Source organism: Vigna radiata, chromosome 5 (assembly GCF_000741045.1).
Source record: "Vigna radiata var. radiata cultivar VC1973A chromosome 5, Vradiata_ver6, whole genome shotgun sequence".
Classification (NCBI taxonomy): Eukaryota; Viridiplantae; Streptophyta; class Magnoliopsida; order Fabales; family Fabaceae; genus Vigna; species Vigna radiata.
The window spans coordinates 23,058,832-23,072,031 of record NC_028355.1 but is presented as its reverse complement, the minus strand read 5'-3'; the positions used below and the strand labels follow the sequence as shown (position 1 = coordinate 23,072,031).

The following is a 13,200-nucleotide window of genomic DNA, read 5'->3' as shown; positions in this document are numbered from 1 at the left end:
GTTAACTCCCATATACATTTTGCATAAAAAACAAAAATTTTGAACCAAATAAATGTATATAACAGACTAACAAGTCATATCTAATTAAGAAAAAAGAGTTGAGAACTCAACTAATCAAGAAAGTACACTATAGTCATCAAAGGGACCAATTAGATCGAAGCATTAAAGCAGCTATTTTAGATTTCCCATCTGTTCCCAATACAACGCCTGGCTTCAAGCAAAATTTATTACCCATGTTAAATCTTAGGTAGGATTCAGCCTGAAAATGAGCCTCATTTTCTGAATTTTCTATGAATCTTCTGAGACTCATACCCCAGCCTAATGAATCTTCTGAATCATCAGATAAGTTTACACCGAATTGTACAGATTGGGGATTTAATTTGTTCATCTGAAACCAACCCCCAAGTTTTCCAAAACCATCAATTTTGGACTCCGCCATCAAGGCAATAGAACCACCAGAAGTGCGTATTCCCGTTGATGATGATACTTCAGTTGCTGCCTCAGAAACTTCATTTTGCTTTGACAATACTATTGGAAAGGTAAAAGCGTCAAAATTTCCAAGTCTCTTTAATGATAAAGGCACGTGATGAAGTCCCAAAATAGACAGTTTTGTTCCTCCAGAAAATTGATACAGAAGTTGCCCAAAGGTGCTAGATGTATGTGGAATTTGCAAAGCAGTTACATGTTGAGTCAATGAGGCAATAACATTTGACTTTCTCACAGTTATGCCCATAGCAGTACCATTGTGCAAGTGGAGAAGAGGCGGTCCAAAATAGGAAAAATCTGTAAACCCTTCTCCAACCTAAATGCAACACTACACCATGTCAGCATATCAATAGCCAAATTACGAAAGGGTACAGTAAAAATGGATATATCAACACACAAGCCAAAGAGTCAAACAATATAGTATTTGCAGTTTAAAAGAACTATATATTAAGTGAGCAATAGAGTTCGATTTACAGCAAAAAGAAAACGCAAATCCAGATAAAAGGCAGGCAAAGTAAACAATTCATAATTCATCTATGTAGACACATGACTGGACCCCTGAATAATGAACCCCGTGTTTTTCCGATAAGCCACATGCACACTTAAGGTGACACTTTGCTGCAAAATTTTCAAGGCTAACCTCTGTGTTTCTAGCGACTAGTATGTTTTTTTTCATGTTTTTCATTATTTTTACCCAATTGGGACAATCTGTTGAACTTGCAGTCTCTAACTATTTAACTTCTATGGTCCGATCCGATTGTCATTCCTCAGGTGAGAATTCAGGAATAGACTTCATATTGAAAAACCATTCCTGGCTTTCTCGCCTCTAATTTCAAGGAAAAAGCAAATGGCAAAGTAAAAGCTGGCCACCACAAATTCTAACAGTGAATATTCATTAGAGAAACATACAAAAGTAAACAGTACCTGATCGAAAGAATGGGAACCAATTGCAACATCTCTGCCCCGGGCACCAATAGGCATAGCCACCAAAGAGAACCAGTCATTCACATTTGCTGTAAAACTAATCTTGGAGAGAGAAAGAGGCTTTTCATCACAACTTTCCCTGTCACCATTAGTGGCCACAAACTCAACAGCACCAGAACACTTCTCCCCAATTGTAGTTTCAAAAATGAACCTGGAAGCAACCCCTGTTCTGATTCCACACTTATCTACAGCATCTATGTTCTGCTGATTAACATCACTCAGCACCAACACAGAACCCAAATAGTCCAGGTGACCTCTCACGTGAGTGAAGGTCTCTTGAAAGGGTCCCTCTTTGCTGGACTGATAGAAAGAGAGGACTCGCTCAACCTTCTCTTGTCTGTCTCTGAGTTTCATAATATCAGAAAATGCCTCTCTCTGCAACCGTTTAAGGATTTCAATCTGAAATTACCATTACACATAGTGAATAAATGCTAAAGAAGTTGCATAAACCCAAAACATGAGAGAGAATACCGGATTGCGGCGGCGAAAAACGCCGTCAACAAAGTCTTGGCCGGATTTGGTGAAGGCATTGAATTTCTCCACCACTGCTTCCATTGTTGCTATCCACGGAACTCAACCAACAAAAACCTAAATTGTTCAGCTACAGGCCCATGGATAAGCGTAATGCAACACTCTAAATAAACTAAAAGTCTTAATTGAGTATTATAAACATATTAAGGGACAAAATTTATTATTGAACTTATTTTATTCTAAAGTTTCGTCCTTTGATTAAAATTATAAAAAATACTATTTAATTTAAAGTAAGTTAACATATATACAGATTAAGATAGAAAAAAAAAAGTAAAAGTGATCTTGATTTAATTTTTAGTTTTATTCTTTAAGTAAAAGTATTTTAAATTAAAAAGTAAAAGTAAAAGTATTTCTCCTTTTTTGTGTCTGATATTTAATTTTAAATTAAAATATTTATTTTAAATTAATTTTAAATTTTATTCTTTAAGTAAAAGTATTTTAAATTAAAAAGTAAAAGTAAAAGTATTTCTCCTTTTTTGTGTCTGATATTTAATTTTAAATTAAAATATTTATTTTAAATTAATTTTAAATTTTATTCTTTAAGTAAAAGTATTTTAAATTAAAATAATTATTTTATTAATTTTATTGTTTAAGTGACTTTTTTTTAAATTTTAATTGTTTTATAAGATTGAATTATTTATTAAAAATTAATAATTTTTTAATTAAAAATTACTTATGAAATAAATAAAAAGTATTTATAATAAAACTATAAAATAATCTATATTTAATTTTATAATAATAATAATAATAATTTTATTATATTTTATATAAAAGCCTGAAGAAAAGTGATAATATCATTAACCAACTAACTTATACTAAAAAAGATAACATCGATTAACCAAAATGCATGATTCTGAATTTTTTAACTTTTTTTTATATATCTGCCCGTTAAACTTTAACTCAAAATAGATTGTACCAACCCATTTGGATATAATTAACAATACAAAAACAAAAAATAAAATATAGAAAACAAACAATTATAGAAAAAAAAATATCAGTACATCCTTTCCCGAGTGTGGTGTGATACCTTCTAATCCAAAATTTAGAAAGTAATTAGTAAATTTAATTTACATATACATATAATTAATATTGTTTATTGGAATCATGAGTGATGTTCAATATCTAAAATTAAAGCAGTGATCTTGAATTGGGACCATACATATATCAGAAGAGATATGACTTGTAACAAATTAAGCAATTTTTTGTCGTTGAAACTCTAAGAAAGGGACACTTTTCTTTAAAATGGAAGACAAAATATTAAGGGCAATAAACATGAATTAGGTGGAAAATCTCTCAAGAGAAATTGTTTACATATTTGTTGAGGATTTCACCAACAAGAATCTGATACGTCCTCTGCGTGGGATGGTAACTGTCCCAAAACACATATTTAGAATCATCTGTGCAGGTTTGCAGATCCAATGGGTTACACAGAATTCCTGCCTCTACAGACCCTGTGCCACAGCATCCCCTGTCAACAACTTCTAATCCTGAAATTCAACCAAAATGTTTAGGATTCCACAAACCTCCATAAGTTCAAAAATTACTTAAATTTTACCATATTTCATTGGATTTTGGATGATATTGAGCAAAGGATCGTAAATATTGATATACACAATCTTCGCTTGAGGCCAGTTTTGATGTAACTTGTGAAGCTCTGAAGAGATTTTAGAATTGAACAGTTTCGATGCCATGTTTATTTCCTCTCTGCACTTTCTTTCTAAACCTCCAAACATTGTTCGCATGAAAGGCAAGCATCCCAGAGGAGGTGCACCAAACACTCCCATTCTCCTTACCCCCAAACCGTACAATTCCTACCAAAAAATTCAAAAATTATCGTTAATTTTTAAATTATTTAACCCAATGATATATCTAATCTTATTATTATTGTTTAACGAGTATGAGATTACTACCTTAACAAAGGAAGAGGCGAGTTGCACTAACACATCTGTGTAACTGGGAACGTCGTAATCCAGTTTTCTAATTCCAGATGCAAAATAGGTATTGGCAATGTCGTTGCTGCTTGATACCACAAGAACTAAACTTTTGGACAAGATGAAGTTCGTTTTCGCTTCTCCAAAATTTGCTTTAAGCTTTCCTATATATTCTTTGAACTGCTCCAGTTGCTCAGATAACGGTACTACTGACTGTATTGCAGCAACCATTAAAAAACAAAAGAAATAAATATACGTCAGATGATACAATAGAAAAGTATGAGAAATGAAAGAGAAAACAAAAATGTATTACGGCAAGTTGTGCGGTGAAAGGATCATATCCTGCGCCACCCGAAGCGAAGTTGATTCCCTTCAACAGATCATCAGGCTGCAAATTTGGACTGGTGTATGTAACTGAATATTCGTTGATTCCCAATTCTTCAGCTGAATAAGCACGTTCGTTTCAGAATAATAATCCAAAATCAGAAGCGATAAGTGAAAGCGTTGCGTGAATGATACTTACCAACGAAATCAGAAGGAACCTTGCCATTGCTGAATCTTCCTGTTGGTTGAGCAGCATGAAAATCCCTTCCATAAGGAGGAAAATTGCTCTTAAACGCGGTGATTAAGTTGTTGTTAGCCCCTGTGTCTACGATCGAATCTCCAAATAAAATCAGTGCTGGGATTGTTTCATTTCCTCGTAGCTTAACAATGGCTTCAGTGTGATGAAGAAAACCCAAACGCAAAACACACCACACAAACACCACATTCCACAACTCCATTTTACGTCTTCTGTCTGTAGTTCTTACCTCTTTCTCCTACAAATATATATATATATATATATATATAAATAGGTCCTGCATTTATTAATCGGTTGTATAGAATACAATAAATAAGATTATTTTTTTAATTTCGGGGAACTCCATCACTACTTCAAATCCAAGCTCACTCACTAGCTAACGTCTGCATAATCTGAATTAAATGCTTTTCACACGCACGCAAATGGCTTCATTATATAATAATGAATTTGTATTCCAGGCTTTATATTTATTGCGCTGTTTTGTGGAATTTTATAAACGACCCCAGCATGATCTCTTGCATATGACGACGTTGGTTGTTTATATTTTGTGGCTTACATAAATCAATCGGTATTTCCATGCTAGTGGTGCTGTTCAATTGTTCCAGCAAGGATCCAGCACCACACCAATGCAGCACGTTTGCATTAAATGCAGAACAAACTACGTAAACCACAGAAATTCCTTGTTTATTACTTGCCAGGTTGAATTCAATCGTGTTTTAATATCCTTTCATAAGTATACACCGTACAAACAAATTTCGCTCATTTGCTTTGTATGGACTACTTGAGGATTTTTTAATTAACGATTTTAATCTTGAAATATGATATAAAATTGAATTTCGTCTATATATTTACGTGTTAATACATGTGTGTTTACATTTATATAATATATAGGAACACACGTGTCGATTTTCACGTTACCAAATCTTTAATATAGTTTGTTCATGAAGATATTTATTCATTAATAAAATTTAAAAATAATGGCTCAAAATTTAAATTATATATAAATTTGAAATCATTTTCATTCTTAAATTTTATTAATGAATAGATATAATTTTCGTGAGATTTGTTAATAGAACAAACAATATTGTGGATCTCATATACTGACGTAAACACACATGTTTCGTAGACACACATAACAACAACGTTTACATCAACAAATCCTTAATACCAATTAATAAAAATTGTTTATTTAATTTTAATGTTTAAAATTAAATTATATCAAAGTTTAACACAAAAAACAAAATCTCATTTTACATCACATTTTTTGAAGGATTAAAATGACATTTAATATAAAATTTAAGTTGTTGAAATTATCGAATTTAAGGAAATAGTAAAACACTCGTTTTATTCCATTGATCCAATGCCTTTTATTTTACTTGCATTCTGATGTTTTATGTACGTTATTCATTTTTTCATTATCATTTCTTTTCCTTCATGAACACACTAATGAAAGAATTTTTCATTGTAATTTAATTTAATATCTTTTACGTAAAATAAACTTCATGTTATTAGTAATTTTCTAACATTTGTGTATCTATTGATAATCCATATATTCTACAAAGTATGCTTTTATGATTTAGTAAGAGTTAATTTGTTTTTAATCATTATTTATTTTTACGAAATAATAAATTAATTTTAGCTGTCGAAAACACATTATCACAACTGTAAACACAATACACATAAGATTAATTCACTAAAGAAGATATCTAAAAGAAAATATATTAAATACAGATATTTAAATGTGATATTCTTCTTTATAGCTACATTCAATGATGGTTTAGATTATTATTCATTGGTTTACTTTGAAGAATTGAATCATTCAATTAATTCAGTTGGTAAACAACTTTGAAAAAATAAGATAATAATAAATATATTTATGAGAGCTTGGTATAACATAATAGTAGGGTTGGAAATAATTAACCTAGTTGCACTAAACTCTGTACTATGTTAAACTATAAAAACTAAATTATTTTCACTTATAACTAAATCATACTATTCAGTTTAAAAAAATTGAATCTTATAGTTACAGTACAGTTGATTGTATAAATTATCTCTTTTCTTTCAATCACGGTTAAAAAGATATTTTTTCGATGGTTCTGTTAACGTTCTAATCTTGTAATTTTAGATTTAATTTTCTCATATTAAACTTATAAGTTTTTATTTCTGATTTAATTTTAGCATCTTAATTGGAGATTTTTTATTTTGTTAATTTTTGTACCAATTAGTTGTTCTTAAGTTTAGACAATCCAAAACATAATTAAATTGTGTTTCATTCTTATTCAATTCTTTACGAGACAAAGGACAATAGTTCAGTTTATAGTGTTTAAAATATTTAACTATCAAACCACAAATAATGATGGTTGCCACAAATTATCTTGCTTAGACTATATTTACAAACAAATTATTTCACATATAATAAATGATTTCTGTTAAATATAAAATTATTTTAATAAATTACATGTAAAAATTATATCATGCACATAACATATGATAGAAATAATATTTTATATGGTTTGTATATAGTCAAAATATATAATTTATTTTAAAGACAAAAATAAATAACAAAATTTAAAACCCAAAATAAATAAAAAAATTGCCGTAAAAACTATGTAACGGAAATGTCAAGAGTTTACTTAATTGCCATTAAATTGACTTACACTTATAATCTGGAAATAGTTTTGTTAATAGTTAATGAGTATAAATTCAGTTTTTTAAAACTAAACTCTTAAACAATACAGTTAATATTAGTTCAGTTTTTTATAATTTATTAAAAATATAGTTAACTGTAATGTGGTATAGTTTGGTACACTTAGTTAGTTATGTCCAACCCTACATTCTATCATTTCTGAAATTTATTTTCTGGAAATGAATCACCCCCTCCTTTTCCCGAAAGCATTTGTCGGAAGCTTTTTGATGGAGTGGGAGGAGAAATTTGATATGTGCTGGAAGCATTTGCCGAAAGCTAAATATAAGAAAATGGGTTATTGGGCCCAACGAACGCAAAGGTATAAAAAAAAAAATTGGGCTAATGCTTTGTCATTTTTAGCAACACGTTCCCTTTCAATTTTTTTTTTCAAAAAACTGCCGAAATATACATTCCCTTTGTCCTCTCAGAACTGTAACCTCCCTTTGTGCCCACTTCAACCTTTCCTCCTATAAACCTTTACTCTCGCTTATAAAATTAATTAATCTATAGTTTATATAATTAAATTGCTATAGTTGTGAAAAAAAAGTAGTCCAAATTAAGAGTGTGTAATATTATTAACTAAACCAACACATAATTCAAGTACTTTAGATCAGCTTACTTGAACTATTTTATTATTTATGCAAAATAAAATATAGTGTATTCAAGTTTTAATAAAATTTTATACAATTCAACTCATTACCTTTTGTAGGTTTCTAATATAAAATATTCGTATTCATCTCTTTTTACTTTTATTTTTTTCAAACATAATTGTCGAGGAAAAAAAAAGTACATGTTTCTTGAAAAATCAATTTCGTGCTCATTTTCAGTCTAATATAAATTATCTAATTTTAAATAATCCAATTAGTTTTATTAAAATCTTACTCAAACAACATATTTTATCATAACATATTTAAAAAATTTATATAAAAATAAATGACATTTTTAGTCTATTAAAAAATAAAATGACGGGGAAATGGGGGAAAATGCATATTAAAACCAACCGTTATTCATAGTGAAGAAAGGGAGGGTAATTTTTTTCAGGGTATTCTTGGAAATAACGACAAAAAGGAAAAAAAGGAAAATGTAACACTAAATGGAAGTGTAAATAGAATTCCTCTAAAATACATATAAACAAATATTCGGGCCACGTATCAAGTCTCACCTATCTAAAAGTAAAATGGCCCAAAAGGACAAAATTGTTCTTTGTTATTGCAAAGCAAAATTACTCTTTCGTAAACCGTTAGACACTAGATTATCCATCGTATTCCCTTTCATAAATAGACTACAAAATCAGAAGTAAAGCAAATATTAGGAAGATTTTCCCAAAAATATTTAAGTGAAATATATAAGTAAGAAAGTAAAGTGATTTTTCTATGAGTAAAAATTAACTTTTACATAAATAATAAATACAAACATAAACATATATAAAAGAGGTTTTTCAAATTAATTTATAGAAACTAAATTTAAGTTATAAATACATTCTTTTACCGTAGAAACTTTTTTACACGACATAACTGTGCAATTGGTTCAAAAAGAATGAGAGAATGGGGTCCTCAAACAATAATACTTTGATATTTGTATAAAAATTGTTGCTATTTGGCAAAAATACAACAAGTATACACCATTAAAATAAATCGAATCCACTGATATGTTGATTCCATAATTAATTCTCATTTATTCTTAAGATAAAATCTATTGTTAGAGGTGACTCTTCTTTTAATGAAATAGGTGTTGTTCGTGCTCTATTTTTAATAAACTTCTAAATATGAATTTTGGTTTCGGAAACTATTTATTAAATAATTTCTTATGTTTCGATTGGAAACGAGACAATGATCGATCACGTTGAATCCGCTATCCACTTCATAGTTTGCTTGATAATAACCTTGATATCGAACAGAGGTTACATGCAAGTTAGCACTCCAACGCTCAAGTCAGCAAGGTCATCCCAAGCAATTGTATTCAAAAGTGTGTGTGTAACCACATACCTGAGTTATGCTCTCCTATTTATAGAAAAATGGTTCCACCAAAATAGGAGCCATGTTAGACTAAGTTCAACTTCCCCTCAACTTCTTCCGTCAAATTAGCTTTCTAGTTGTGACTGCTTCTAACTCCTAGATTCTTGATGTGCAACATTTGCACACTATCTCCAATAACTACTCTCAGTTACCACTATATTTACTCTCTTTCCCTACCAGTACAAAGTTTTTCCCGATCGTTCTAGTATTATGTCCGATCAATTCAACTCTCTCCTTATTATATATCTCTTTCATTTTCAGTGCAGAACCTCTCCCGATCATTCTGGTGTTGTACCCGATCAATCCTAACTCCCTCCTCACTACATCTTGTATTTTTTCCAATGAACAAACCTTTTATAAAATTAACTTTAAAATGATAGATAATATAAATATTTTAACGGCTCTAAACGTAAACTTTTGACAAGGCAAAATTTGATTTGTTTCTTGAAAGCTAAGTATTCCGATATACATTTATACATCGCATCTACTCATAACGGTTGGGAGAAGGAGTTATTATATAGCATTACTAGTTATAGTACCTACTTTAATCAATGCTGGATTTGATTTGATGTTGCAGCAGTCACTCCAATAATAACTATTAGCACCGCTACCATTGTTAGATCACACTCTCTTTTGTTGCTGTCACCGTGCTGGTACTTACACATGATAATGAGATGAGTGGATAATTTACTTGTTATTTATTTTTGAATAAAAAGGTTAATCTTTTAAAAAAATATTTACAGATATTTTAAAACTACATAAATATCGATAAATATTTAAAAAAAAATATGTTATACATTTTAAAATAAAATTATAAAAATTATATAAAATATCATATGAATTAAAATTTTATCTTATTTAAATTTAACTTTATAAATATAAATAAATTTAATTAAATTTAACTTAATAAAATATAATTTAAATTTTTATAAATACTAAAAATAATATAATAAATATTCATAAACATTATCATCTTTGTGAATTCAATTCGCATATAAGACATAAATGTTTTTGTCTACTGTTTTGATTCACATGAAAAGAAAATATAAATAAAATTTATTTCAATAATCTTTACTTTTAAAAGACATTATATGTATTAATGATTGATAAAATTTAAATTTATTGTTTATTACTTTGTGAGTGGAAGACATTGCATTAAATGGGATTACGTGGCTTAATTAATGAAGTAGGGGCTATCTTGCTTCTGCATTAGGAAAGTGTTTCTCAGTCCTCCAACACATGCTTCATGTTCAAGGACAATTTATCTAAGAATATATAAAGTTATAATAGTTTTTTTTTCTATTTGTTTATGGCCTAAACAATAAATTTAATGTTATAATATTCTTTAATACATAATTTTGTTCACAGAATAATAAGATGATTTTTTAATCAAATTCGTAGTAGTATTCAACATACTGATTTGTTCAAAGTCTGCAAAATGATTTTGCTAATTTTTTTATTCATAACATAGTAAAAAACATATATAGGTATTGAATAACCAACTACTACAAAACATATACGTCACATAAATGATTAAGTTTTTTAAATCCTGACAAACTTATTTTTAAATCAAAAACCTTAGCCTTTTTAGTTAATAAAACTTTGAAACGACCAAATATAGGTCTTAAATCTGAGGAGTCATAAACAACTAAACTTTTAATAGTTAATTTCAAAAATATTCTAAGAGACTGGTTTTACAAATCAAATTTAATGATATATATTTAATTTCTTAGAACATCATCTATAAAACATGTGACATAAAAAAATATAATTAATATAAATATCTCATAATTATTATTATACGATATAATTAGATATAATAATAATTATATCGTATAATTATATATATATATATATATATATATATATATATATATATATATATATATATATTATTGCAAATACATAAGCATAAGTTACTAAAGTTTAACTCATGAACACGTGAAATTTGAATATTATAAATATCACATAAACCCTTTTTAAAAAACCAAAATTTTAATTAAATTTGAACTATCTACAATTATATGTTATGTTTTTCTTTTACAATTTTAAAAGTTTATCATTAGTTTACCTTTTTTTTTTATTATTATTGGTTATTATGTTCTCTTGTGTAATCGTTATTTTTAAGGTGATCTAAGCAGTAGGAGATGGTCAAATTTATAAAGTAAAAATATAGTAATTGAGAGTAGATAAACTATATATACCCGGTGTAATTCCAGTTCTATCATTTTTTTTATTAACTTATCTAGACACTAATTTTTATTTTATTTTTCTAAAAAGAGCATACATTAAGAAGACTTGTAATGACACTTTATTATTGTTTATATGTCTTTTTGTTTATGGACAAGTTGTTATAATAAATGTATGGATTCTATAAATAAAATATTTATATTTTTAGAATTGTTGGACTTATAAAAGCATTTAATATTGAAAGGTAAAATTTGATTGTCTCACTAAAATTGTTAAAAAAATAATAAGGATATAAAAACTCATATTTAGATAAGACTATTTTATATATATGATATTTTTACAGACAAATACAAGTCACAGTAAATTATAAAAATTCAATATTATGAATGAGGATATTTTCTTTGTCTTCTAAAATATCAATTAAATCATATAAGATTTTTTTATATTCTAAAAAATTTGTGACTTCTGTAATTGAAGATAAAAAAATAATATTTGAAAATTTTGATTTAATAATACGAATTTTTTTTATGATTAAAGCATTTTAAAGCCTTTTTATACTCGGATCCAAAGACTAAATAGGAGGTTGAAAAAAATATATAATTCATGGTCATTTTCTTTAAAAAAAAAAAAAGGTCAATTTCAAGATAAAAGTTGTATAGTAAAAATTTAGAAACTTTTAATTTGTTTAAAAATAGATTTTTACTCAATAAAAATTTTATAGAGTAGAAATATATTTGTAAAAGGAATTTAATATTAATATAGTTTAATTCATTCCGGTAAAGATCATAATATTTTGACACTCTTGTTAAATAAAAAAAATCATTTAACAATTTAAAATAACAATATTTAAATTATATTATTTTATCATAAAAGTCTAAATATGCGCAGTATTATATTATTAAAGGAGTTAAGAAGGTGTTTAATTTTTTTTAAACGCTACCTAAATAGTGAGTGTCTAAATATTCATTATTATATTATTAAAGGTGTTTAATTTATATTATTCAAGGAGTAAATGAATTTATATTGAAATAGTTTTTTGAATAGTAATTTCTATTTTATTATTGTTAACCTGTTTAATCAATATAGATCTTAGGGTGGATTTGGTGGCCAAAATTAAGTCACGTTGACATGTTTTCCAACACAACATTACCTGTCAAACCTTTGATTGATGAAAAATTGACGCTAATATAACTTTAGCATCAATCTTTAAATTTTAACCCCAAAGTTTAAATGAAATTTGTTTTAATAAGTGAAATGTAATCTATTCTTGCATGATATATATGCAATGCAGATTAATGTAAACATTTTATAAAGAAGTTATCAATGACGTATCATTACTGTAATCATATAAAAAATTCAAATAACTTGTCCACTTTTATGAAATCTCTAATATAATATTAATTATAATAAATCAATAAAACTAATGATTTTTATCTTTATTTATATTTTAAATCCTCTAAAATAAAAACTCAACAAACATATAAAAGTGATTGTACATTTTATTTTTCTCTATAAATGGTACTGATATTATTTTCTCTAGTTACTTCAAATGTGAATAATTGCATTTGTTGTATTATTAGCTTTGGAGTTGGATGCTTAATGATTTTAATAAATTTTTAGTAGAGTTAAGGAATATATATAAATAATCTTGATTTATAATTTACGTGAGACATTTGAATGTAATTCTAATTGACGGGGATATTAATTTTTTTTTCTAAACTAGATTAAAAGATGTTTTTACTAATTCATTTTTTTTATTTGGGCATAAATCAGGGAAAATGATATTTTGACACCAAT

The 13,200-nt window shown here is 27.5% G+C and overlaps 2 protein-coding genes across 2 annotated transcripts; both read right to left on the bottom strand.

Moving 5' to 3' along the window:
• Nucleotides 1–53: 53 nt before the first annotated feature.
• On the bottom strand, nucleotides 54–2,129 carry LOC106760485. Its single transcript, XM_014643914.2, has 3 exons — nucleotides 1,942–2,129; nucleotides 1,411–1,869; nucleotides 54–802 (listed from the first exon to the last, which is right to left on the bottom strand). The coding sequence occupies exons 1-3, from the start codon at nucleotides 2,023–2,025 to the stop codon at nucleotides 137–139; spliced, it is 1,209 nt and encodes a 402-aa protein (XP_014499400.2). The 5' UTR covers nucleotides 2,026–2,129; the 3' UTR covers nucleotides 54–136.
• Nucleotides 2,130–3,138: 1,009 nt separating this feature from the next.
• Nucleotides 3,139–4,762, bottom strand: LOC106762846 (GDSL esterase/lipase At3g14820). The gene is made up of 5 exons (XM_022780311.1): nucleotides 4,456–4,762; nucleotides 4,246–4,376; nucleotides 3,912–4,145; nucleotides 3,557–3,812; nucleotides 3,139–3,488 (listed from the first exon to the last, which is right to left on the bottom strand). The coding sequence occupies exons 1-5, from the start codon at nucleotides 4,712–4,714 to the stop codon at nucleotides 3,295–3,297; spliced, it is 1,074 nt and encodes a 357-aa protein (XP_022636032.1). The 5' UTR covers nucleotides 4,715–4,762; the 3' UTR covers nucleotides 3,139–3,294.
• Between the last annotated feature and the right edge of the window lie 8,438 nt (nucleotides 4,763–13,200).

Coding starts and splice junctions, on each gene's coding strand:
- LOC106762846 (XM_022780311.1), bottom strand. CDS start 4,714: ATGGAGTTGTGGAATGTGGTGTTTGTGTGGTGTGTTTTGCGTTTGGGT. Junction 4,146..4,245: donor CTTTCACCGCACAACTTGCC/GTAATACATTTT, acceptor GCTGCAATACAG/TCAGTAGTACCGTTATCTGA. Junction 3,813..3,911: donor TCGCCTCTTCCTTTGTTAAG/GTAGTAATCTCA, acceptor ATTTTTTGGTAG/GAATTGTACGGTTTGGGGGT.
- LOC106760485 (XM_014643914.2), bottom strand. CDS start 2,025: ATGGAAGCAGTGGTGGAGAAATTCAATGCCTTCACCAAATCCGGCCAA. Junction 1,870..1,941: donor TTTTTCGCCGCCGCAATCCG/GTATTCTCTCTC, acceptor TGGTAATTTCAG/ATTGAAATCCTTAAACGGTT. Junction 803..1,410: donor GTTCCCATTCTTTCGATCAG/GTACTGTTTACT, acceptor TGTTGCATTTAG/GTTGGAGAAGGGTTTACAGA.